The following is a 26,684-nucleotide window of genomic DNA, read 5'->3' as shown; positions in this document are numbered from 1 at the left end:
TGATCTAAAAAAGAGTCCTTTCAAGTGGAATGATGATCCAGGCTTTACATAATTACCTATTTACTTACTTACTTTGGAGTTTCTTAATTGACACATAAATTAGGCAGCTTGGTTGGGTGAAAGGGATTTTGGAATGGTGGTCAGGGGACTTGGTTTCTAGTTTTGGATCTAATGCAGTTAATTTGACCTTGAGCAGGTCACTGAAACCCCCTGGGTATCAGGAATCTATCAAATGAGGGAGATGGGCTGGATAATAACCACTGTAAGCTTCTGGAGGATCAGAGCTGTTTCCTTCTAGACTTTATGTCCCCAATGCCTGTCATGGTGCCCAGACAATAGGAGGTGCTTAATAAGTGTGTTGATCGATTGACTGATGTGTTTAACATCTAATTCTACAATTCCATAAGTTAGATTAAAAAAATGGGTCCCAGAATACTCAGGTTGGAGAAAATGGCAGATTTGGGCCTTGAGAAGAGAAGACTTCAGTGGGGTGTGTTGTCAGCCTACAGGTAGTGGTACGTCATTTCACTCTTCATAGTAACCATAGTAATATTGGTCCCATAATCCCTGACCTAGAGGTGGGAGAAGCTTTTACTATACGTAGCAGCAGTGCAAATAGTAAAGTACTGGCTGGTTCTTCCAGGTGGTGAAGGAAAAGGTCAGTGGAGTCCTGGAACTTTACCAGGTATAATGGGGTGAGAGGTATAGTTGAAGTATGTACCCTTGCACTCTCATCTGGGTCAGCTCTACTTTGGATTTTACCCCAAAACTAAGTAGATCATCTCCCCTAGGGCAAGGGACTCCAAAGGGTGTTTGACTGATTCGGGGTTAGTGTGTGTCTGTGTCCCAGACCCTTCTAGGATGACCTGGGTTCAAGTCTCTACTTCAGGTATATAATTGCTTGAGATTATATATAGCAGAATAGTTACAGATCTTTGGTGGTAGAAGGAGTTTCCCCATTGGGAATTCTCTACATAGATAAAATCATAGATCTGAATCAGAAAGGGAAAAAAGTGCGTTTATCAATTACTCGTAACTATTTAGAGAGTTTCCATGGGTTAGTGGATAGGAAGCCAGTAACAGTCACTGGGTCAAGTCCTTCCTTGCCACTTACTGGCCATGTGGCCCTCAGCAAGGAAGCAGCTGTCTGGTACTATAAGGTGGTGACTTGCACTGGGAGCAGGAACTCCTTAATCTAGGAGTTCCCAATGCCAGTCCCTACATAGGGGTGCCCCCAACCTAGACCATCTAATAGCATTGTTACTCGGCCGTACTCTTTGTAGCATCTAGTATATAGTCTTGGAATAGGCATTTCAGGCATCTTTCTAACTCAAACTCCAGCTTGGTTTATTGTAGAAGCCAAGACACCTCATTATGGTTTTCACTTGGATTTCTTTATTTTTAAAGTGATCTCATTTCCCAATGGAATATGATAAAGAAGAATCCTCCATAATTATACTGAAGGTAGAAAACAGGTGGTTTTGTTTCTTCAAAGTCTTGATAATGAATTTTGTTTTGATTTTTCTAATACCAACCAATTCATTCGTTTGTTTATTGACTGGTTGATGGTACGTTTGTTCTATTAAAGAATGAATGGGAGCCACTTTCAGGATGATAAGATGCTGGTGGCTGGACAAAACTCAGACTTGCTGGATGATGAAGAAGCAGATGACGAAGTGTTGCTGGATGAAGAAGATGAAGAAAGTGACATGACAGGGAAACCGGGAAAGGAACCAGTTTCAAGTAATTTACATGAAGGAAACCCTGAGGATGACTATGAAGAAACCAGTGCTCTGGACATGAATTGTAAGACGTCCCCAAGCAGGTCAGTCAGTTAAACCATCACAGGACATAGAAGTTATTATGATTTCGACTTATTTTTTTTTTTGCAAGAAAAATATTTTTGTTTGGTTTGTGAGTGATGTATTCAAAATAATCGCAATGAAAACTATTCAAATATCGCATTGTGTGAGTAAATTACCTTCAATGTAACTGTTGATAAGATCTCTAAGCATATAAATACATTCATATTTGTGGAAATGGGATGAATTTTTGTTAGGCAAGACTAAAGAAAATGGCATGTGTACCATTGATGGTAATTTTTCTGAGACTGCTTACAGTGCCCAAAAGAAAAGTGGAGATTTGAGAATCGTCCACTTAATTTAATCATTGTAGACATTATAAATCCTGTCCGTAGTGATCGGACTTGCTTGCCACATTGATGGATCAAATGGGACAAGTGACTTCCAGATCTTTCCTTTATTTAACAGATGAATAATCTGTCTATACAGAATAGACTGTACTCAAATACTCCAGTGGACCCTTGACCTCAGCCATTGTCAGAGCCAGTTTCTACTCATCTAAAACATCTCATCCTGTGTGACTCATCTTGTCTGTGTCCACCCATAACAACTCCAGAGAGGTCCCACTCAATGCATGGGAGACTTTAGGTCTTTTTTAATACCATGTGGATGCCACTGCCACACTGGGGCCATCTGCATGTCCTCCCTCACTTTCATTTTATGGCCACCTTACTTCCTTTTCCACTCATTCCCTGGTTGACACCTTTTATGTTACTTCTTTACTGATTTCTTGGATGCTAATTATCCTTAGGTGACTTGGGCCCATCATACATCTTTCTATTGCCCACTGGGTCACTTAGAACTGGTTGTGGTATCCCCCAATTCATAACCATACAGAATCACAGGCAGAATTTTGCAGGAACATAGGAGGGTTGAGATTACTTAAATGGCCACATCATCATCATCACTGACTAGTGAAAAATAAAAACATTCTGTGAAATACTTAAGTTTGGAGATTTTTTTTCCATTTTCACCCAGATATAAGGCAGCCTAGGCATTGGATTTTCTCTAGAAGCCGGGTATGACTGGGCTGGGAAATCAGCCTCTGTTGCCTTATTTACTTAGCATGTCATTGAAGTCTGTCTCTGTCCCACATTCATCCTTCTTCACCAAGGCTATTAACTGATGTTAGAGGAAGGTGTTTTTTTCAAATGGGGTGCCAATAACCACCTTCAAAGGACTTGAAGATGGAAATACTTTGCCTCCTGCTGAAATATAGGGATATAAGGTCTTGCCAATTATAGAAGCTCATATGAAAAGAGATTTGATTGATTGACAAACTGAGAAAAAAAAACCCACTAAGCTTCCCCATTGGTTCATTTTAGGTATAAAGAGGAGGAGTATAAAAGTGGACTTTCTGCTTTAGATCATATAAGATACTTCACAGATAGCCTCAAAATGAGGAAAATGGACGAGACTCAATATAATGAAGCTGAGCTGTCTTGTAGTGCTTCCCACCTGCCAGAGGACCTTAAACAGCCGCTATACAGAAAGTCCAAGTCACAGGTGAATATTTTCCCAGGTTTTGACTTCAGAGAAAAGTGATGGCAATGTGTGTGCATGGGAAAAAAAATATACCCAAAGAACAACAAAAACAAAAAAGAACAAAAATAAGTTACTTTTCTTCTGTGGCTCCTGAGGCCATGAAGTTGTTGGATGCTCTCCCCACAAGATCATGTCTTCTCCAAAGTTGTTGACCTTTTAATGATAAAATCTGGGGGAGATAGTTACCAGGATAAAATCCAGAGGCCCTACACATACTGTGAAGCCTGGCTCCTCTTTCCTTTTTCTTAGCAGCCAAGGTGCAAGGCACCTTTCAGGAAGGATTCCTTAACTAACAACCTCCCAGCCATAACCCTACAATGACCTCTCAATGAATTTCTTAGGTCTTGTGGTTAGAACACCATGTTTGGCTTGTTGCCCCTTCAAATTACTTTCCTTGGTGTTTTGAGTTGGTGTAATATCTCTCCAAGTGAGTTGATAACAAACAAGATCCTCGAAGGCAGGGGTTCTCTGCTCTGGTCCTTTACCATAATTAGTATTCGACATGTGGCTCTTCCCTGGTATATGTAGGCTTCTAGGTGGCACCTTGGAAAGAGTGTTGGACTTAGAGTAAGGGACATTGGAATTCCAGTCTGGCCCCAGATACTTCCTAGCTGCGTGACCCTGGGCCTGTTCTCTTAGCCTCAGGTTCCTCATCTGTAAAGTAGAGAGAATAATAGCATCTACCTCCCAGGGTTATTGTGAAGATCAAATGAGAAGACATATGTCAAGTGCTTTGCAAATCTTAAAGCATTATAGAAATGCTACGTATCATTGTCCTCTTTCTCATGATTATTTAATGCTCATTGAATGAATGAGTAGTGACATAGAGAGAGGAGAGATGGGGGCAGGGGAGGGGAACAGTTTTTGTTCCTCATGATTGATATTCAACTGCATACATAGCATTCCATCAAATCCCTTGGTATTTAGCACCAATGGGAATCTCACTTTCTCTGAGGAGGCTCATTCCTATCTTCACCTAGTAGTAAAGGAAATCAAGGCTGTCTCCATGCAACCCAAATGCAATAATTATGTCCAGTTCATCCAATGAACAGGAAAAAAATTGGGATATTATAATAATCAAAAGCAGGGTAAGGTATAGATCATCTCTCTTGTCTGCTGTTATCTCTGATATTAGACTTTCTCTAGACCCATAAATACAATGTATTTTGGCTTAGACTGAGTATGTGATGACTAAAGAATAAGTCATTCAGTTGTTTGGCAGGTATAGACAAAAGAACCAGTTTAATGAGATTTCTTTCACTTTTCAGTATCTTACAGATAGTCTTAAAAAGCTATTCAGGTCAGGCATGGTACATATTTTACTTTCCATTCAACCTTAACCAAGTGATATGGAGTTAAAGCTGCAAGGAACCATGAGGATCCTTGATGAACCATCCCCTGAACCCCTGCCTTTTACAACCAGTGAATGAGGAAATGGAGGCCCAGAGAAAGTGAAATGAATTGTCCAAGGCCACACAAGTCATTGACAAGGTTTGGGAGTTGAACCCAGGTGTTCTGAGTCCAAATCAACCATTGTTTTTACCGAACCAAGGTGCCATGAAGAGAAGAAGCAGGAATTGGGCAAGATATTGGTTTTCTTTTCCAATCCCTCACCTCATCCTCTTCAGTTATTTCCATTTGTTTATAGCTACTAATGCATTCAGTTTCTGCTGGCCTCATTTCCCCCTTCTTCACTAGTTTTCTCTTAGCCAGAATCACAGGCCCTTAGAAACCTGATGTTTCAACAAATTTCAGTAGACTGAAAATGAAGTACAGGATGAGTCTTGGGGCTCCCTGATCCCAGTCTTTCCTTTCTTTAAGCCATCCTCCATCCAGCTGCCAATGTAAGCTTCCTAAGGTACAGATATGACACTCTTGCTCCCCTTCTTTTTTTTTTTTTTGCAGGGCAATGGGGCTTAAGTGACTTGCCCAAGGTCACACAGCTAGTAAATGTCAAGTGTCTGAGGCCGGATTTGAACTCAGGAACTCCTGAATCCAGGGCCGGTGCTCTATCCACTGCGCCACCTAGCCGCCCCATGTTGCTCCCCTTCTTAAGAATATTCAATGGCTCTCATTGCATGTAATATAAAATACATATTCCTCAGCTTAGGCTTTGGAGCTCTTCACAGTCTGGCTCCACCTATGTTTTTCCAATTTATATCACATTAATTCCCTTCACATATTCTACAATTTGGTATATAAGCTGTTCCCCCAAATTTAGCATTTCCATTTCCTCCTGCTATTGTTTATTTACACAGGCTCTTCCTCATTCCTGGAATACTTTTCTATTACCCACCTGCCTTTTAGAATCCTTGGCTTCCTTCAAGGCTATTTCCTATGGAAAGACTTTTCTGAACCAAGGAATTATTAGTGTTCTCTCCTTCTCCAAAATCCCTTGTAGAAATTGACTAATCCCCCCCAAAGAAAGTAAGCATCTTGCTTGGTATGGAGCATATGGTTAGAGAACATTTGTTAAATTGGATATTTTCTGGAGGACTCTTAGATGTGGCCTTTTATTCTTTTGTGTGACCCATTTTTAATCAGATAAAATACCAGGAATCCTCTACAGAAGCAAGGATTTCCTTTGTTTTCTGTTCTCTTGAGGGGCTGTCTTCCCACCACTCACAAATCTGTTTCCATTAATATGGTGACTTTTGAGGCTATGTGCTCCATGGAAAATACTCCATTTTTTTAAGTCTCTATAAGAACATAGAGTATCTCCCCACCCCATCCCCTGCCCCAGGAAGTCTGAATGTCTCAGTGCTAATTTCAGAATCCCTCCAACAGGATCCTAAAATTTAAGGCTAGAGGGGACCTTCAGTGGCATCCAGACCTATTCCCTAATGTGGAGCTGAGGAAATTGAGGCTCAGGGAGGGTGATATATAACAGGTCATATGCATTTAAGGGCCAAAGCCAATAACTCTCCAGTTTGGGACCTTTAACAATGTAACTTCTGCCCCTCAGTGTTTCAAATGACAACCAAATAAGCCGTGTATCCATTTTTCTGTTGCTTTTAGAAAATCTGAAAAGAGTAATGAAGCGACATTATTCTTTTTGAGTTAGCCTGTAAGTTTGGAAGTTACCGAGGCAACTCTACCTTGCTCTCTGCAAAGGACATATCTCATAAAAGAGAAGAATCAACAGCCCATGCTCAGTCCTGACATAATTCAAACTTTGGGTTGGCAAAGAAATAGAATTATGTTTGGAGATTGGACCAGCCACACTTAAGTTAGCATGAAATATATTTGTTGAGTTTATATGTAGAAATGGGCCCATCGGCCAAAGGGGATCGCCCATTTGCTATTTGGAAGCCTGGAATTTAGCTAATAGTGCCAGGGCTTAATGGTGTAATTAATTATAGGGATATTTATGGAAAGTAAATCTATAACCTGCATGTACATACCTACATGTATACATACACTTTCTGTAAACTGTAGCTATAATCTATTAAATATACATATATTTGGTAAATGACTAAACATTCTTGAATTATTGACTTTCCCTTTTAAACTTTTGGGTGAATTAATATTTTAAAACTTAACCAGTACAGGTTTATTTGTCTATATTAAGTAGAACTGCCATAGACCCACAAAGCTGGACACTCCATGATCATGTCCAATCCCCTAATTTTACCACGAGGAAACCAAAACATGGAGAGGTTAAATAATTTGCCTCACGTCACACAGTTACGTGATATTGGAACTAGAAAGAGCACCCTGATTTTTAGACTTTGGTCCAGTGCTTTCTCCATTTGAATTTTGTCTTTATTAGATAAAAAAAGTTTTAAAAAATATTTTGGCCATTTTTTAAGCTTTGAGTCAATCTTTTCTTTGAACAGGTCCCAACTGCTAATTTCCACATGTTCAGGAACTTCACAAATTGGCCCATTTCTGCTTACGAGCCTTAACATAGCTATCTTATAAATTCGTCCTCATGAGTCTCCCAGTGGGGTTTGGCAAGAGCATCAGCATGCTTCTAATCTTCCCTGAGTCTGAGAATATATATGGATATCTGGATAGATTGGAAAAGGTCAAGATTGAGAATAGTGTTCCTGGGCTTAGTAGGTGTTGGTAAGGCAATTGCTCACATAAAGAGCCTTATTGGATGCATTTGGGGCAACAGTAGCATGGGTGGATCCCCTCATTTGGCTGTCATGACTTAGTTTTGGTGACAGCAGGAATGGTAACCCAGCTACATGTCTTAACATGACTCGGAGCAATAAAAATGCTGCCTAACAACAACATCATTTTCCTCTTGTTTACCAAGGACGGTGGAATGTCTTTGGCAGGACTCTCAGTGATTCCACATCAAGAGCACTATGACAAGCCAATTGAGGGATGAGACCAACATTGGCAAATCAGCAGTGAAAAGTTCACTCGCAAGTCAAGGCTTAAATATTGCATTGGGATATTTTCTTTGGCACCGAGGAGGGATGCACTGAAGTGTTATTCAGGACTTGGCATGGCAACAGGGAAGAGATCTCATTTCCTCCCTGAGCACCCCTGTCTGCTTTCTGCCAGGCAGGTACTGGCTAAGTTGGTCAGAAAGTTCTGGATTTTTAGCTTTTCTTCATCCGCCTTCAAACCCAAAGTCTTGATCACTTAGGCTTTGGCAAGCAGTAGAATATAGTGGAATAGAGCCTGACCCTGGATTCAGGGGGCCCTTGTGTCATTTAACTGCTGTGTGCCTCAGTTTCCTCTTCTATAAAAGGAAGGTAGTTGGCCTGGCTGCTCTCTAAGATCCTTCCCAATTCCCCAATTCTCTGGGTATATGAATAAAGGCCTTTGGCTTCAATGACAAGAAGATGGGTCCATGATCGTCTATTATTTTCCTTGGAGATTTTTTTTGCCCAATGAGCCTGACCTTGACTCTGATCTTTCCTCATAGGCCTATGCTATGATGTTATCGCTGTCTGACAAGGACTCCCTCCATTCTCCATCTCATGGTTCTCCCAACATGTGGCACAGTATGGCGAGGGCCGCTGCGGAATCCAGTGCCATCCAATCTCTCAGCCACGTATGACCTTGTGATGTCTGACCAGAATTGGGACCAAGTCCAAGTAGCATGGCTCTTCCATAGAGGACTATTGAAAAGACTGCTGAGCAGAATGCCTTATAAATCTGCTGGGTCACCCATTTAAAGTCTGGTGACCTTAAACTGAGTAATTTTAAAAAAAAAAGAAAGAAAACGAAAAAAAGAAACTATTTATTCTCAATATTTTGTTTTGCACAGCAAAGGCAGCTGCTGACTTCTGGAGAATCAATGCGACTCAAAGAATGCAAACCTTGGTGGGCCAGAGGCATCTTCCTGTTCACCCTGCTCTGGGGCAGGGGCGGGTGGGTGGGGCTGGGATGAGGGAGGGAGCTGCAAAGGTGGCATTGATAGATAGACGTATGAGCACTCCTTTAAAAATCAAGAAACTGAGTCTTTTGTACCAGATCCTTTGACACATGATTGGGAACAGTTGCTTTTATCTTCATTCTTTTTCCCTCTCTTTGTTAAAGCTTTATGTAATTTAACCCTTCAAAGACTGAATTAGTTGTATGAAATGCACACTCGAATTCTTGTAGAAACTGACAACAGGGAGTATTTTGGGTTCTTTCCCTTCTTAACTACATTGTTCAGGGGGAAAAATACATAAAGGGTATGTGTATATTGTAAACTATGGATGTTCAATGCTCACAGAGGTTCTCATCTGTCCATGAAATAAACTATTCATCACCCCAGTACCGCTGTACCACTAATAAAACGTTTGCCAAATCATCGTAATAACATTTTAATTTTAGACAATCACGTCACTGTTTTTTAATGTTTAATTTCTTTTATTTTGTGTTGTATGTATCATGTATTTATTTCTTGGCAAACTGTTGTTTGTTGATTAAAATAGCACTGTTCCAATTCTGCCACTATTTTTATGATGTCCAAGGCACAACCCCCACTCTGCATTCTAAGGAGCCAGGCAAACTTACCTGTGTGCACGGGAGTGCCAAGCAGTGTTTGACTTTTCTTAACATTCCTTTTTTTCCCCTCTTTGTTTGTTTTGTTTTTTTTTCCTTTTAATGAGCTAAATAACGAATAGATACAACTTAGTTTTTGTAAAACCGTAAACCGATTCAATTGTATAAACAGCTATGATTTCTTCATGAAAGCATGATTCTTCTGATTAAAACTGTATCCAATATTTTATGCTGGTCGTCTGCAAGCTTGTGTGATGTTATGTTCATGTTAATCCTATTTGTAAGATGAAGTGTTTCAGACCTATGTTAAAAGAAAGAAGGAAAGAATGGATTGTATTCAGTTATTTTGCCCTTCAGCGAGGGCCCAGATTTGTTTTCTTTCTGTTTGTAATCTCATTTTGAAATAATCGGCAAGTCGAGGTACTTTCTTCAAATGCTTTGTACAATGTAACTGTTATGCATTTCAGTACATTACTATGGGAGGAGCAACTAAAAAAAAATAAAGGATTACAAAAATGAAGAGTTGCCTTCCACTGACATAGTTCTTCTCCCTCTTCCTCAATGTAACTTTATTACGGACCTTCCCCAAATCCCCCAGGTTTGGGATTATCTTTTGAGGTTTTTAATGATGGCCCCAGTGACCTTAAAGTTCTTGTGAAGACAGGCATTTTGTTTTCAGTCCCTTTTGTTCTCGTGATTAGATTAATCTTTTTCACAGTTCTCTACCAAAAAGGGGGTGAGGGAAAGGCCCTGGACAGTTCCTAGTCATTACCCCCTGAAAAATCTCAAGGAGTGGTCAAGCTGTTCAATCACGTGGGCATGTCTGGCAGCTTTCCTTTAGTGAAAAAAAAATTGAAAGTATTAAACGTGTTTCATATTGAAAATGGAAATGTTTTGGTATAAAGAGTGCAGAATTTGAGCTCACATTCCAGCTCTGCCTTTTAACAGCTGTATGACCTTATGTAATTTCACCCTTTGAAGACAAGTCCCTTCTCTAGGCCTCAGTTATCTGATCTGAAAAATGAGTGTCTCTAAATCTATGATCCTCTGGACATTGCTTCGGCCCACTAAAAGCATTTTATAAATACGTTCACTGAAACTAATTTCAGTGCACAAAATATAACTCTTCAGTCACTCCCTCCCAGTTTCAATCAGTAAGCAGTTACTAAATACCTACCATGGGCAAGTCACTTAACTTCTGTCTGCCTTAATACTGTGGAGAAAGAATCTTTGCCAAGAAAACCCTAGGGTCAGTACTGGTGCTCTATAGACCACAGTGTCACAGAGAGTTGGACATGACTAAATGACTGAACAACAAAAACAAACTACCTGAGCAACTAGGTGGCACAGTGGATAAAGCACCGGCCCTGGATTCAGGAGGACCTGAGTTCAAATCTGGCCTCAGACACTTGACCCTTACTAGCGGCATCACCCTGGGCAAGTCACTTAACCCTCATTGCCCCATAAAAACAAACGAATGAACAAAAAAAACCAAACTACCTACTATGTGCTAGGAATTGTGTTAAGCACTGGGAATACAAAGAAAGTCAAAAGATCATGAGTCCATTAGGATTCTTGGTTTGTCAATTCATTTTCATTCACCTTTCCCTTTGAATGGTCCTAGCTAATTTGTCTTCTACTTATTTTTTTCTTTGTGTTATTTCATAAAGGTCTTTCTGTGTTTCTTTATGTTCTTCCTGCTCATTGATTTGAATTCTTTTCCATTACATTAACTCTTAAAATTATTTAAACATTCCCCTATTGTTGGGCATTTAGGTTATTCTTGGTTGATTTCACAACCAGAATAATGTTGCTCTTTGAATTAATAGCTCAATTATTTTTGGTAAAATTCTCATGCTATGGTTCCAAAGCAAATCATTATTTTTATAAATTTTATTACATACTTTCAAATTTCAGTCTGAGAAATATCCTCTAACTTTGCTCTTCCTCCAGCATGCCAGCTTCTCCACAGCCTCCTCAGCATCGCATGTCTTCCTTAGAATTATTATTTTTTTTTTAACAATCTGTTTGGGTGTGTACTAGTTTCTTAAAGTTGTTTTGAGCTTTGTTTTTCTCTTCTCTGATTAGTCATAGATTGATCATTTTCAAAGGTATTAACAGTTTGCGTTTCTATTCCAGTAATTTTCTATATACAAAAGTCCCATTCCATTAAGTATAGAGGGTGATAATCTGAGCTTTGAAGTCTCTCTGTATAATTCGTGTCAAAAGTAGGTTATTTTGGGGGCAGCTAGGTGGTGCAGTGGATAAAGCACTGGCCCTGGATTCAGGAGGACCTGAGTTCAAATTCGGCCTCAGATGCTTGACACTTACCAGCTGTGTGACTCTGGCAAGTCACTTAACCCTCATTGCCACACCAAAACACACACACACACACACACACACACACACAAACAAAAAGTAGGTTATTTTTAACATGGCAGGGGAAAACCATTAGCTTAGCTCAAGTGAGGACACTGTCCAAAAGGAGAGAAAATGAAATGCATTTAGATCATCCCTTTCCTGACTCCTCCTCCTTAGATCACACACACACACACACACACACACACACACACACACACACACACACACACACACACACACACACTATTTCCAGACTTTTATTAATCAGAAATATGTGGTCTGGGGGATTCAGGAGGACTAGTACCTTTGGTGTGAGGGCTTGCCAAGCCTTCTTCAGGACTGCTCCTCCACCTTTGGTGTCCACCTGATCCACCCAGCTCTTACCTGTGGCTTCAAGAAGCCATACCATGAGCAGCAGCGACTCCCCAGTAAACCATTTTGGCAGACAGGCTAAACCAGATTGAGGGTAACCAACGGGCCTCAAACCTGTGAGTTAGGGGGATGTCTACCCCAAGCACATGAAGACTTTCCCCAGTAGAATGGGAAGACGAGAACAATTTGTTCCAATGGCCTGGCATTGTAGAGCACTTAGAGTTTGGTCTGACATGGAAGATGGCAACATCATCCATTGCATCCTGGACCATCACCAGTCATCTTGACTTTAGTCTTTCTATTGAACTTGATTGATTCAGGAAGAGAGAGTGAGGCCGATGACTTTGTGCAACTCTGTCTCACTTAAATTCACACATGAATCAAGACGTCATCCTGCGATGTCACTGGTCTTTGAAAACAAAGGACAAACAACAACATGAACACAGAAATCAAGTGACTTGCAGTTCAAATACCATGTTTTATATAATGAGTGAACACAGAGAAACTTGTTCAGGTTAATAATAATAATGATAATGACAGCCAGCGTGTACATTCTATTCTGGATCTGATTCCCACTAATAGGGAAGAACTGGTTGCTGGTTTGTAAGTGTGAGAACCCTGGGTGAAAGAGATCATTCCATATGAGAGCTTATTATAGAGAAGAGGAAACTTGGCCATGAGCTGAAATTTCCTAGCATATTGGAAAGGAGATTTCAAGTGGTTTATAAGAAAGATGGGTGGAATCCTATCACACAGGGAGTTTTAACCTAGGATCCATGAATAGATTTCAGGGAGTCCATGGACCTGGATGAGAAAAAAATACAACTTTGTTTTCTCTTATCTCAAATTAAAATTTAGCATTTCCTTCAGGGGGTCTCTAGGGTTCCTCTGACACCCAAAAGGGTCTGTTATACAAAAAGGTTAATCCTGGCCGTAGAGTGAAACACTATGGTGGAAGTCAGCCCAGGAGTCATGGGGGATAAGCAAGAAGAAATACTGACTATGTTATTCAGTCATGTCTGATTTTTCATGACCCCATTTGGGGTTTTCTTGCCAAAGATACTAGATTGGTTTATTTCTTTCTCCAGCCCATTTTACCAAGGAGGAAACTCAGATAAATAGGGTTAAGGGATTTTCCCAGGGTGACACAACCAGTGTCTGAGGCCATATTTGAACTCAGGAAGACTCCAGGCCTAGTGCTTTACCCATTGATGCCTATAAAAAAATTTAAAGGGAAATAATTCCAGTGAGGAGGAAAAATGAAGTTTGTTTAAAGAGACTGATATGAATGTACAGGAATACCACTGATCAACTTAGATTTTAAAAAATACAAAAAAGATGGAAGTGAGGCCAGGTAACAGGATGAATATAAATGTGGGAGGACATAATATCTGCTTCATGTTCTTGAAGGGAGACAATTTGGGAAATGGATTAGACTTGTCAGTTAGAAAGAAGAACCTGGGGTCAGGAGGTCCTGCTGAAAGACTACTGCTGTGGTCTCAGACCCAGTGAAGGACTGGACTGTGGTGGTGCCTGGAGAACGGACTGAATTGAACCAAGAGGAGATGATTCTACAGAGGTGGAATCAATAGCACTTGACAAAGACTGTCTATATACAGGTGAGGAGGAAGGAGGTGTGCAGAGTTAAAGAAATCAGGCATGCCTTCTGGGGAGAGAAGAACATGACTTCAGTTTGGAGAATGTTCAGTTTTAAATCTTGGAGATGGCCCCAGCTTGCCCTCTATCTAATTTATTTCTATGTAGTTGTTTGCAGGTTCTCTCCCACACCAGACTCTAATATCCCTGAGGGCAACAGTTTTTTGGTCTTTCTTTCCCTTCTTTGTTTCCCCGATGCTTAGCATGGTGCTGGGCCAGTAGGTGTTTAATGAACACTAGTTGGCTCACTGCCTGATATCCAACTGGAGATGTGCAGCAAGCAGTTGGAAATTTCAGTCAATAAACATTTATTAGGTACCTACTATATGCTAGGTACTGTGCTAAGTGGTGGGGATAAAAAACAGAGGTAAAAGACAGCCCCTGCTCTCAAGAAGTTTATAATTTAATGAAGGAGACAGCAAATATATACAAGTAAGATGTTTTCAGGATAAATAAGGAGAGAGAGAGAGAGAGAGAGAGAGAGAGAGAGAGAGAGAGAGAGAGTACTAGAAGTAAGAGGAAATGGGAAAGGTTTCCTATAGAAGATGGGATTTTAGATGGGATCAAGGGATTGTAGGCTTAAGTGAAGGAAGGCATAGGGATATGTGGAATGCCAATAGATCATGAATGGATAAAGGCATTTCAGAATTCTTGAACAAGAAGGTGGTAAATGTGTGCGTGGTGGCAAGATCAAGAGTAAGGCCCTCTTTGTGTGTGTCTGAGGTGGGATGGGAGAATAGGGGAATGAGGAAGGAAGGAACTGAATGTTTAGGGTATTTGAGGGAGAGTCAATATACATATTGAAGTTCCCGAGTATGATGGCAAGTGTTGAAGAAGGAAGGAGAGTCACCTGGAGATCTGTGGTGTGAGAAAATAATGGGATTCAGCAGATACTCAAAGACCCACCTGGAGATTAATCTAAACTGATTGAATTAAGCGAGAGTGATTGGCTTTGCTGATTATCCTATTTCAAGTTAATTAGATTGTAACTACACCTGGCTAGCCCTTAAGATGGTATTGTTCTCAGAAGCTAAAGACTTTGAACTCAACTCGAGACCACCTTCAAGTCCAGTGAACCAATGGATTTGGATGACACTAACCAATCAGCTTGAAGCAGTGTGTAAGGACCGCCTCTGCTCCAGACCTATAAAAAGCTTCCCCACTCAGTTTAAAGGGAGTTCATGGTTGAAGCAGGCTTGTGGAGGAGGGCTGGAGGAAGAACTAGACCAGGCTGGAACTCTAGACTAGATAGACCTTTTCTTAAATCTATGTGTTCTTTTTTCCCCTAATACTTAGTATGCCTTAATAAATGCTTAGTTCCCAAAGACTGGTGCTAAAGCTTCTAATTTAAGGCGACCACACTTTTAGATTTTAAACATCACAGTGGACAACAGCTACCAGGATTCTAATTGAGTGGTAGGGATGAATAGCATAAAACTTCAAAGAAAGAAAAGTAAAGCTTGAACTCTGAGATGAGTTCAGGGTTGGGGATATAAATTTGGGCATCAACTGGAGACTGATGGTGGAAGGCTTAGGAATGGGAGAGATTTTCAAGAGTAGGGCTTAATGGAGGCTTAAGAGTCACCCATGTAGAAGGGGCAGGAAAATGAGATAACAAGAAGATTAATGAGGTAAGAGAGCCATGAGACTATGTTGTGGTGGTGGGCTAAGGAGGACAGTATGTTTACAAGTGACCCAAAGTATCAAAGACTACACAAAGGTCAAGGATAGTGTGGATAAGAAAAAGACCATTCAATTCTGTAAAAGGCTTTTTTCTTCTTTTTTTCTTTTGATTTTTTTATCAGCCTCAGAGAGGGAAACTTCTATAGAGTGGTAGAAAAAAATGCCAGATTTCAATGGCAGGAGAAAAATGAAAAGGCCTAGATTTGGTTTGTGATGCTAGGAAGAGTATTCAATGTATATTTAAGATCAAATGGAAAGATTATTGTGGCTGAAATCAGAAGTTGTGGGTTCAGATCTCACCTCTGACTTTGGGCAGACAAATCATTCCACCTCTTTGGGACTGAGTTTCCTAAGATGTGAGAAGAGAGTGTTGGGAAAAGCTGGTCTATGAGGACTCTGAGACCTAATGGAAAGAAGAGTGACTTGTATGTAAGCCAGAGGCCTGGGGTTCAGGTACCAGCTGTTATAAACTCCCTTTGAATTCCTGCAAGTTTCTTCATCTTCCCCTTTTATAGATGCAGAAACAGGGGCCTCTACTAATGCCAAATCCTACTATTTTATTTCAGGAACAGGATAAAATAATTAAGCTCCCTACTCTGCTCTCAATCAAATACAAGTATGAAGAACCATTCTGAATGGTAGGCTACTTTTAAAAAAGAACATTATAGATTCAAACATCACTTGCATTTAGCCTTAATGAACAAAACAATGAAACCCATTACAAAGTTTCTGTGAGACTTTAGCTCTGACCTGGAAAAACTAGCTCTCCCTGGGGTGGGAATTTGTTGATTTTGCTTATCTGAAGTTGGAGCCAACAATCTCAGTGGCTTTGAATGGCTTCTAAATGTCACTTGGCTAGGCCAGAAGCTTAGTCATTCATTTACACCCAGGCAGTCTTCACATCTGGGCTTTGATAAAACAGGTGTCCTTCCTATCTGCCTTTATGACACCTGGAGCTACCTGGTGCTAAATGATTGAAATCAGAAAAATCGGGGGCCCATTTAAATTGTTCTAGAGTGGAATCGTAAGGGGTTGGCTTCCATTGATGGCTTACAGGAAATGACAATGGCAATCAGATTTATAAGCCTGAGAAGCTTACAAATTAAATATTTGCTTCACACTAGGATTCAGGTGTTGGTTATGGAAAAAAACCCACGAGAACAGACATATGGGGTCCAAGAACAATGAAAAAAAAATTGTTTGAAGGGATCTCTGAGATCCTACCCAGGGTAAGAAGTTTAGTTGGTTGAAGAAAATGACTGAACTCAGGGTTCCCCTCCCATCAGAATCCTCGTCTGGTCTCTCCTGCCTTTCTATATGTCTTTTGGATGGTGTCTCTATGTGTACACATTGTCTTCCCCATGACAATGTCAGCTCCTTATGGGCCGGAGCTGTTTTTTGCTTTGAGGTTGTTTCCCTAATACTCGGCATAATAGCAAACCCTTGTGAGTCACTTAATAAATACTTGTGGATTGATTACAGTCTGACCCAATAGCTTTCTTCAAGCATACTTGGTGTTCATCTTTTGTTTTGTATGGGGACCAAGGACATCACAGGTATCTTGACTCTGGAATGAATTGGATTTGAGTGAGGCCAAGTTGCACAAAGTTTCTCTTTCTTAGTCATTGAAGACCAGAAGCAAGACAAAAATCAAGAGGAGGGCCCAGGAAGCAATGGATTATCCTGGCATCTTCCATGTCTTACCTTCAAGATCTAAGTGCTCCACAGCACCTGCCTCAGCTGCCTTCATGGCTATTGGAACAAATTGTTCCCATCTGCCCATTCTCCTTCTTTTTATCTGCAATGCTTAGCACAGTGTCTGGCACGTGGTTTCTGTTTCATAAATGTTAGTTGACTGATTCTACCACACATCTACCAACTGGCTATCCAGCTTGTGCTTGAAGACCTCAGAGAAAGGGGCTCATCTTGTGTTGGGATATCTCTGTTAGTCATTTTTTGCCTTGAATCAACCTTAAATTTGTTTCTTTGCAACTTCTACCTATTCAAACTGAGGGAATCTAATCCCTTTCCCATTAGCAGTCCTTTCAAGAATTTGAAGCCTTTCTAAGCATTCTAAGGGCTTCTCTTTAGAAGAGGGATCAGCCTCTTCTACTTGGTCTCAGAGGGAAGGGCTCATCAGAAGAGCTAAGGAAGAGTGGAATGGACTACCTGAGCTGAGCATCACCAGAAATCTTCAGACAAAGGCTAGAAGAACACTTGGCAGGGATGTTGGGGAGGAAGTTCCCTTCCAGTTGTGAGCTTCTGGTCTCATTCAAGAGAATGGTTTTGGGGGCAGTTCAGTATACATCTATAAGCATTCACTATGTACCAGGAGAGAGACATCCCCTAATAATGGATGGGGTTCTGGCCTCTGAGTCAAAAAGTCCTTTATTTCAGTCCAAATTCTGATCCATACTGTGTGGTTCTGGGCAAGTCACTTAACACTCCTCTGCCCGAATGAAAGCCCTACAATTATAAATTGCAGACAAGGTGCCATTCTAAATTGATAGATTTCTTTATATCAGTAAAGTCACAGGTCCATTAAAGATGTAATGACTGGGTTCCTTTGCCTCAAATTCTTTGTGCCACTTGATTATATTTTACTTAATGTTTTTTTGCTTTTCAATCACCTTTACCTCCTCAATCCACAAATACTTAAAGGGCACCTCTAGGTCCATCCTCTGGGCTAAGTTCTGTGGGAGATACCAAGAAGTGTGACAGGTTCCTGCCTTTGTGACCTTGTTATTTTGTGGGAGAAACATGACAAATACATTGCAACAATTAAACATCAATAAAAAATGTAAATGGCATTTCAATAAAACTATATAAAAGATGTCATAAGGTAGTAGTGCCCAAGTGCCCAAGAAGTGTGTTGGAGGAAGTTGGGAGACAGGATGAGGGAGAGGCTTGGGAAGCTTCTTAGAAGAGGAAGAGGAGGAACTTAACTCTGGTTCTTGAAGGCTGAGTAGGGTTTAGATACCCAGAGAAACAGGGGTAGGGAAGGGTGAGGGAAAGCCCACATCTGGGAAAGTACTATTGTTCTCAGGGAAAGTGAATGACCCCATTTCCCTGGAGTGAATGAGTGAATGAGGAGTAAGGTAGGTTGTGATCTAACTGTGGGACTACCCCACAGATGGACCTTTTACGTTTTATGGATGAGCACTTTTCTATATAAAGTTTTATTGATGCCTTTTGTTTCTGTATCATTCCTTTTCAAACATACCCCTTCCACACCCTTTGATTATTTCCAAATATACTTGTTCCCTTTGCCCTCCACAGTAAATCATCCTTTGGAACAAAGATTTTAAAAAGAGAAGTGCAAAACCAAGGGACACTTCAAGTCTTCCCAAGGGATATAGTAGGTTCTTTCTTCATCTATTGAACTAGATTACATCTAGGGTTCCTTCTAATTTAATTTGATGAGTGACCATATTTGAAAGCATATGCACCATTTCACATTGGTCCCTTACTCTTCCAATGGGAGGAAACAAGTACATCTTACAAAATCATCTCAGGATCAAGCTTAGTCATTATAATTGTATGGTATTCAACTCATTTTAATTTTGTTACTCATTTCATTTAAATTTTTTGTATAATTTTTCCTGGTTCTTCATAATTCAGTATGAATCAGTTCCAATCAATCTTCCTATGTTTTTTTTCTTCCTGAATTTCTCATATAGGACACAAATATTATTTCCTTACATTCATATTCCACAATTTTTGTGTTCCCATGTCATTTGGTAACTACTTTTCTTTCATCATTTGTTGTTGTTGAGTCATTTTAGTCGATTCTGATTCTCTAGGATCCCATTTGGGATTTTCCTGGCAAAGATACTGGAGCAGTTTTCCATTTCTTTCTTCAGCTCATTTTTATGGATGTGGAAAATAAGGCAAAAAGGGTTAAGTGATTTGCTCAGGGTGACACAGCTAGGAAGTGTCTGATACCAGATTTGAACTCAGATCCTCAACTTCAGGCTCAGGACTCTATCCACTGTGCAACCTATCTTTGCTGCTTAAAAAAGTGTTGGTATGCATATTTTGATGTATTTTGACTTTCTGACTTTGATCCTTGGGGGGAATATATCTAGTAATGAGATTTATGGTTGAAATATTATAAACATTTTAGTCATTGTTTAGCATTATTTTCCAGAATGGCTGGACCAATGCATAGCTCCACCCACAATGTTCAGTTCCTTCAGGATTGACAGTTGTCATCTTTTGTCATGTTTGCCATTTAATTGGATGCCATTTAATTGGAATTTTTCTAATTTAGCCTTTAGGACCATATTTACCTCATTAGATTATTGTGACACCGTGGTTTATTCTCAATTATTAAGAATAATTTATGTAGCAAAGTAAACATTCCTCGAACATTTAATAAAAGCAACTCATAAGATCATTTGGACCAGAGTCTTTATTTCTCCCTTTTATGGGAGAAATGAACTTGCCTCCTCCCACTGGAGGAATAAGGGACTAATGTGAAACGGTGCATATGCTTTCAAATATGGTCACTCATCAAATTAAATTTTCTTACACTGGGTTGTTTAAAATGTCTACATTTTGCTAATTTCAATATAACATATATTTTTGTAGGTAATCATCCTGTTCTTTTAAGTTCTTGGATTTGTTAGCATACTAACTGTACATAGTTAAGTTCCGATATTCTTTTCTGTTTATCTTCTCTGTTGTGAATTAATTTTGTCAATTTAAAAAATGGTAAATTGTTTTTCCTCTTTCTTTTTGGTTCAGGACAGCTAAAAGGTTGTTGATTTTATAAATCATTTCAAAGAAGCGACCTTTAGAGCTGTTTATCATTTCTGTAGTTTCTTGGTTTTCTAGTTTATCTACTTTTCTACTTATCAAGATTTCATTGGGGGAAGTTGTTCATTTGTTGTTTCTCTCCTTTTGTTTATTTGCAGGCTCAGGTCATCCATCATCTCTTTTTCTAATTTGTTTATGTACTTTTCAGAGACATAATTTGTCATTTGAGGGCTGTTTCAACTGTTTCCCTTAAAATATGGTTCTTTCACAGACTTTGTTGCTATGATTTGTACTTTGACCCAAGCGTTGTTCAGAATGTCATTATGTCTTCATTTAAGTGTTCACTGCGTAGTATCTCATCTTGGGGCTACTTTCTGAATTCCTACTCAATTTGTCAGTCTAGCTCTCCAGCGAGCAGCTGACTACTGCTGATCTCAGCCCCCAGGAGTAGCATTGAAGCGGTTTCTAGAAGTGTCATTCAAGATCCCCCACCAATATGCTCCCTATTAAAAATAAGTTAGGCAGATGATTAGCTTTTACAAAATATGTTTATTAAGTTGTAGTAGGAACAGTTGAAGTAAAATATTTCCCTTAACACCTGTTGGTATATGCTCCCACAAATATACATGCTAGATCCTTGGGAGAGTGAAGTAAAGTGTTGAGAACATGTAGGGAAAGGGATAACAGCTTGTGGCCCCTGGAATGCTCAGGAGATGCCTCATCTTGCCTCTGGATGGATTTCACCCATTAGGTAACAAGCCTTCAAGACATGCTTGGAGTCCTGTGTCTGGAAATGAGGTCTAGATCTTCATCCTCTGGGGTTTCATTCCAGGAATACATATCTTGTAGAAGTTGCCAATTCAGATTCTGACTTATTGCTTTTCAGAGGAATACCTAGAGGAATATCTAGATTCCAATTCCCCATTGAAACCAGGCTTTTGGGGGCAGCTAGGTGGCACAGTGGATAAAGCACCGGCCCTGGATTCAGGAGGACCTGAGTTCAAATCTAGCCTCAGACACTTGACACTTACTAGCTGTGTGATCCTGGGCAAGTCACTAAACCCTCATTGCCCCACAAAAATAAATAGATATATAGGTAGATAGATAGAGAAATAAATAAATGAATAAATAAAAGAAATAGATTTCTATTAGATAGATAAATGAATGAATGAGTGAATAAATAAATAAATGATGTCCTTAAAGGTTTACTAGGCACCATTTTTAATCAGCCTTAAATTGTTTGGATTTACTTTGATGTTTGTTTTATTAAATAACTATAACTGAATATACCAAAAAAGAGAAAGAAATGGATTTACAGATGACAATAATAAATAGGAATCCAAAGAAAATTGAAGTATTTCTTAATTCTGAAAAGGCTGATAAGGAAAAAGAAGAAACCAAAAGAAAATCTTTATCTAAGAGTAAATCAAATGGTAGCAAGTCAAAGGGAAAAAAAGAGTCTTCTTACAAACCAAGAAGCTCTGAAAATAGTCTCAATTCAGAGAAAATAATTGGTGCTACAGATAACAGCAGAGAGCTGGTGCTTTTCATGAAGTGCAGAGATCCCTTTGGAGACTACAGTCAGTACATGGTTATATCCAGCTTGGCCATGGGCCCCACACCCTCTTCTCCCTGGAGTCTGTACTCATAGGCCCATGATACGTCATTTACAGGGACCCAGATTAGTTCCTTCCCTCTCACTCACTGTTTTAGCCACCTCTTATTGTGTATTCTCCAAAAAATGTTGTTTCATTTATAGGGGAGCAAGGGCGTTAGTGCACAGAATATTAATTTAACTTTTTCTACTTTAATTCCCTGTTCTTTACAAGCCCCTTAAAAGATTAGCCTTCTAGATCTTTTGGTACTTTGATTTAGTTAGTACTTTATTCTTTCTTTTACACCTTAATCCAATTTATTTGCAAAAAATACTGTGTAATGCATAAATATAATTGGTTTCATTGCTTAGGTTTTTTCTTGATAATTGTACTTATTAACCTTTCTTGTGTTGCTCGTTAGAGTATTTATGGGGCAGTTATTGTTACTAAAATGCCTCTTTTTAAAATGTACATCTTTTTCTATTGATCATTACATTCAGCTTTCCATGGTTTATTAATTTGGCTTGCAAATTGACGATCTTTGCCTTTTGGAATATCATGTTCCATTATTTTCTATTATTTCTTGTGGCAATACAATAACCTTGGGTTATAGAAACTGATGCACTTTGCTAGCTAAAGACCCTTCTCCCAACTGCTTAAAAATTTTATTCTTTGGTATTAAAATTATGAAATGGCTACTATAAGTCATGGGTTTTCAAGTGTAGGGCTTCTCTGGAGATGAACAATGGATTCCATCAACCTCTACTTTGTTATCTGTATCCAAAAATTCTGGACAGTTTTCTTGCATTATTTCCTGCAACATCGTATTTGGCTTTTAAAAATTTTATAAGTTCTTTGGAAAGACCTAGGATCTTTACATTATTGTTACATATCCTTTCTTCAGTCTCAGGGACTTTGGGTGATCTAGTATTCATTTATTATTTTAAAGCCACTGTCTTTTGTTTTTATTCTGTCAAAAATTTTTTCTACTATATTTTAGAGTTCCAAATTTGTCATTCTTTTTAGAGTCCCTGATCCTTTGTAGAGATTGTTTTGTTGTGTTTTAAGTTTTTGATTCCAGTGTTAATTGTTCTTAATTATGTTTCTGAGCTCTAATTTTGAACCTCACTTTTGTCCCAATATCCACTTTTTTTTTTTTTTTTTTGCGGGGCAATGGGGGTTAAGTGACTTGCCCAGGGTCACACAGCTAGTAAGTGTTAAGTGTCTGAGGCTGGATTTGAACTCAGGTACTCCTGAATCCAGGGCCAGCGCTTTAACCACTGCGCCATCTAGCTGCCCCCCCCCAATATCCACTTTTTACAGTAGATGAATTCTTTTTCCTCCAAGCTATTCCGAGGTGGTTTTTTGCTATTGTTTTATGATTTTTGAAGAGTCTACAGAATTTGTTGTTTCATTTTCTGTCCTGTTAATCTTACTTGTTCAAAATATTATAGCCTTTTCTTTCTTTCCTTCCTTCCTTCCTTCCTCCCTCCTCCTCCTCCTCCTCCTTCTTCTTCTTCTTCCTCTCTCCCTTTACCTTCTGTCTATATGAATGTCACTGCTGGTTTATCTGCTTAACAATGCTTATAGCCCAGTCTTTCTCCCTTCTCTTTTCCCTGTTCCAAAGATGCTTTCATCTATTTTTCTATAGCAGTCTCAGTTGGGGGGGGGGGATACAGAAACCCAGCCAGTTCCCTATCCCAGAATAAACTCCATAGGGAAAAGGCTGACCCCATCCAGATTTCTAGTTCTTTCTCGCTCTGACATGGAAGATTCTGCCCCAAAGGGAAGGAACAGCCATCCCTTTCACCTGCTTCTCTTCTCTCTTCTCCCCCACCCCCAATGGTCTATTTTCTCTCTTCCATTGAAGGATTTATTTTATTAAGAGACAATACCTTGGGGCAGTTAGATGGCGCAGTGGATAGAGCACCGGTCCTGGAGTCAGGAGTACCTGAGTTCAAATCCGGCCTCAGACACTTAACACTTACTAGCTGTGTGACCCTGGGAAAGTCACTTAACCCCAATTGCCTCACTAAAAAAGAGAGAGAGAGAGAGAGAGAGAGAGAGAGAGAGAGAGAGAGAGAGAGAGAGAGAGACAATAATACCTTATACTTCTTGTGGATGGGGTCAGAATGCAAATTAAATCTCTTCCTTGGGAGGACCAAGTAGGGAACCCTCTCCCTTACCCACAGATGAAGCCTTGAATCTATATCTGTGAGACTTGTTGAGTTTACTGGTGACCCTCTGCGACGTGGGCAGAGTAGGGCAGAAAGAGGCTCTGAGTTGGAATTTTAAGTACGTGGCTTATAGATTATCTGTTGCTATTTTATGAGGTTGTTTTCCTTGCATCCTTTTCCCACCTTATTTTGTGGAAGTTTTAATTAGTCTACATTTTGTATACTTCCATTTTTTGATGTCTTTAGGTTTGGGATGTGTGAGAAAAATTACTCAAACATCTTGCCTTACACTTGACCTCCATTTGAGAGGTTAATTGACTGCACAACTACTATGTGGCAGGGTCACAAATCAAATCCATGACTTCTAATCCCAAGTTCAAACATTTTTCCTTGTACCATATTGCTACTGTAGAGGGAAAAGGCCTATATTCAGTGAGATAGCAATGGGAATCAAAATAAGGGAAGGAGGGAAATTTGGACATTTGATTGATAGATATTTTATTTAGTTAATGTCCAATATTCTTTGGTGATACCTGGGCTTATGTATTCAATTTTTTTGCAGGGCAATGAGAGTTAATTGACTTGCCCGGGGTCACACAGCTAGTAAGTGTCCAGGGCTGGTGCTTTATCCACTGTGTCTCCTAGCTGCCCCTTATGTATTCAATTTGATTCTTAAGTGACTGATCAGGAGAACTCCCAGATCTGCAGGATTAAGACACTTTTCAGGGATTTGGATCTCCATACTCTAACAGCGTGGATAGTTATGTTTTCTGAAGAATGCTTACAACCAGTGTCTCCTGGTTGGTTTCTTTGTATCCTTGTCATTGGGGGCTGGATCAGAGATGACTCAAAGATGAATCTGGAAGAATCTTCCTTGGAGAAGTCTATAAGAAGGGTCTTTTGATTTAGGATACAACTCTCCTTTGTACTTCCAGGGAGAAGGAGGAAGAGATTACTATCTCTTCCTCACTAGGCAGCAATAGTAATTGCACGGACCATAGTAGCAGACACGTGTGCTTGTGTACACAAACTTGAGACTGGACCTCAAGTCCCTAGTTCCTCCTTCTCTTTTGAAGTTTCTTTCCCTGAGTACACATTGCCAAACAGCAGTTCAGAGAAACTGGATTTTCTGGCCTTGTCAGAAAACTTATATGGTAGAGAGGTCAATTCTTTGAGTCAGGTGCTGGTGGTCAAGTGGGGAGGACTTCCTGTGATCATACCATTTTTTTTTTTTTTGGCGGAGCAATGGGGGTTAAGTGACTTGCCCAGGGTCACACAGCTAGTTAAGTGTCAAGTGTCTGAGGCCAGATTTGAACTCAGGTACTCCTGGATCCAGGGCCAGTGCTTTATCCACTGCGCCACCTAGCTGCCCCCGATCATACCATTCTTAGAGGAGGAGATGACCACCACTAGAAGCATGCCACAGCTGAAAAGTTGAAAGGTCAAGCAGTTCTGGAATGGCCAAATTTCTCCATCTGTAAGTCTTCTTTCTCTCTGATGGCCCTGGTCTGAATAGTTAGTATCAAGGAAAAAGAAACATAATCATGTCACTGCTAGGGAGTCAAGAAAAGTGTGATCTCACTGGGTTGGCCAGAAATCTAATGTGACATAGTAGCAAAAGAATATGGTATTGAGCCCCATAGACAAACAACTCTAATACAGGGGAATTTTAAAAAGACCAATACAGGGGAAACTGATGAACTTTTGGAAGGTGGGAAAGCCTTCAAGAGGAAGGTCAGTTAGAGATGGGATGCAGAAATTTAAGTTTTGATAGCTTAAAACTTCACTGAGACTTTTGGGACATGCTGTATTAAGGCAAGGGGGTTGATAAAGATGATAATGAATTAGGATACTTGGTTTTTCTGCACAGATCTAAATATTATGATTTCTTTCCCAAAGCTTAAAACTTCACTGAGACTTTGGGGACACCCTGTGTTGTTCTTTATCCTAAAGTAAAGGCTAGGAAGCACCTTAGGAGACATCTAGTCCAATCGTTTTTATTATGCAGAAAGAGAAATGGAGGCTCAGAGGTTAATGGGTAACGCAGGGATTCCAAGTAAGGTCCTCTGACTCCAAATACAGGACTCTTTCCATTCTATCATGCTGCCTCCCTCTTAAACTATTTTATGTCCACGATCACATTTTATCCTCAAAACAACTATGTTTCCAAAGTCGTAGCTGTAAACAAGACCCTAAGCCTTTGGGTGGTTGTGATGAAGGCCAGAAGCCTCAGGAGCCTCCAGATGTATGTATACAGGGGCTTCATCTCATGTTATACACAGGTGCTCAGTCTTGTTTGAACTTTTTTTTTTAATGTGTTTCCAACGAGGACACAAAGGCGCATATAGTAAAGCCACAACCTCATTGTACATATCATAAAAGTGGAGTACATTGCCTATTTCCGATGTGTTTATTTCATTCAGTCCTGGGTTCCAGACGATCCCCAGGGAATGGGGCCCTTTTATTATTCCAATCATTTTCAGTTTATGAAAACAATAAAAATGGAGACCCAGGGGGCATTCTGTTTCTTTCGTTATCTGGGTAATGACCACGCTCTCACTTTCCTAGCCAGAATAAGATGATCATTTTCAATTAGGAAGGCAGCAAAACAGAATGGAAAGATTGCTACATTTATAGTCAGAGGAACAGGGTTTGGATTTCAGGTCCACTTCTGGTTATATTTCATGAACTTGGCCAAATAATCTAACCTCTCT

The 26,684-nt window shown here is 39.8% G+C and overlaps 1 protein-coding gene across 1 annotated transcript in view; it reads left to right on the top strand.

The window, feature by feature from the left end:
- MECOM (MDS1 and EVI1 complex locus) overlaps positions 1–8,730 on the top strand; it is a 712,085-nt gene extending 703,355 nt beyond the window's left edge. The window contains exons 15-17 of the mRNA XM_043994868.1: positions 1,589–1,825; positions 3,188–3,368; positions 8,296–8,730. Of these exons, the coding sequence (XP_043850803.1) occupies positions 1,589–1,825; positions 3,188–3,368; positions 8,296–8,430 (553 nt within the window). The 3' untranslated portion in view covers positions 8,431–8,730. The remainder of the gene's footprint in view (positions 1–1,588; positions 1,826–3,187; positions 3,369–8,295) is intronic.
- Positions 8,731–26,684: the final 17,954 nt, after the last annotated feature.

The sequence above is a fragment of the Dromiciops gliroides genome, chromosome 3 (assembly GCF_019393635.1).
Source record: "Dromiciops gliroides isolate mDroGli1 chromosome 3, mDroGli1.pri, whole genome shotgun sequence".
Lineage (NCBI taxonomy): Eukaryota > Metazoa > Chordata > Mammalia > Microbiotheria > Microbiotheriidae > Dromiciops > Dromiciops gliroides.
The sequence above is the reverse complement of the archived record's forward strand: the minus strand, read 5'-3'. Positions and strand labels throughout refer to the sequence as shown.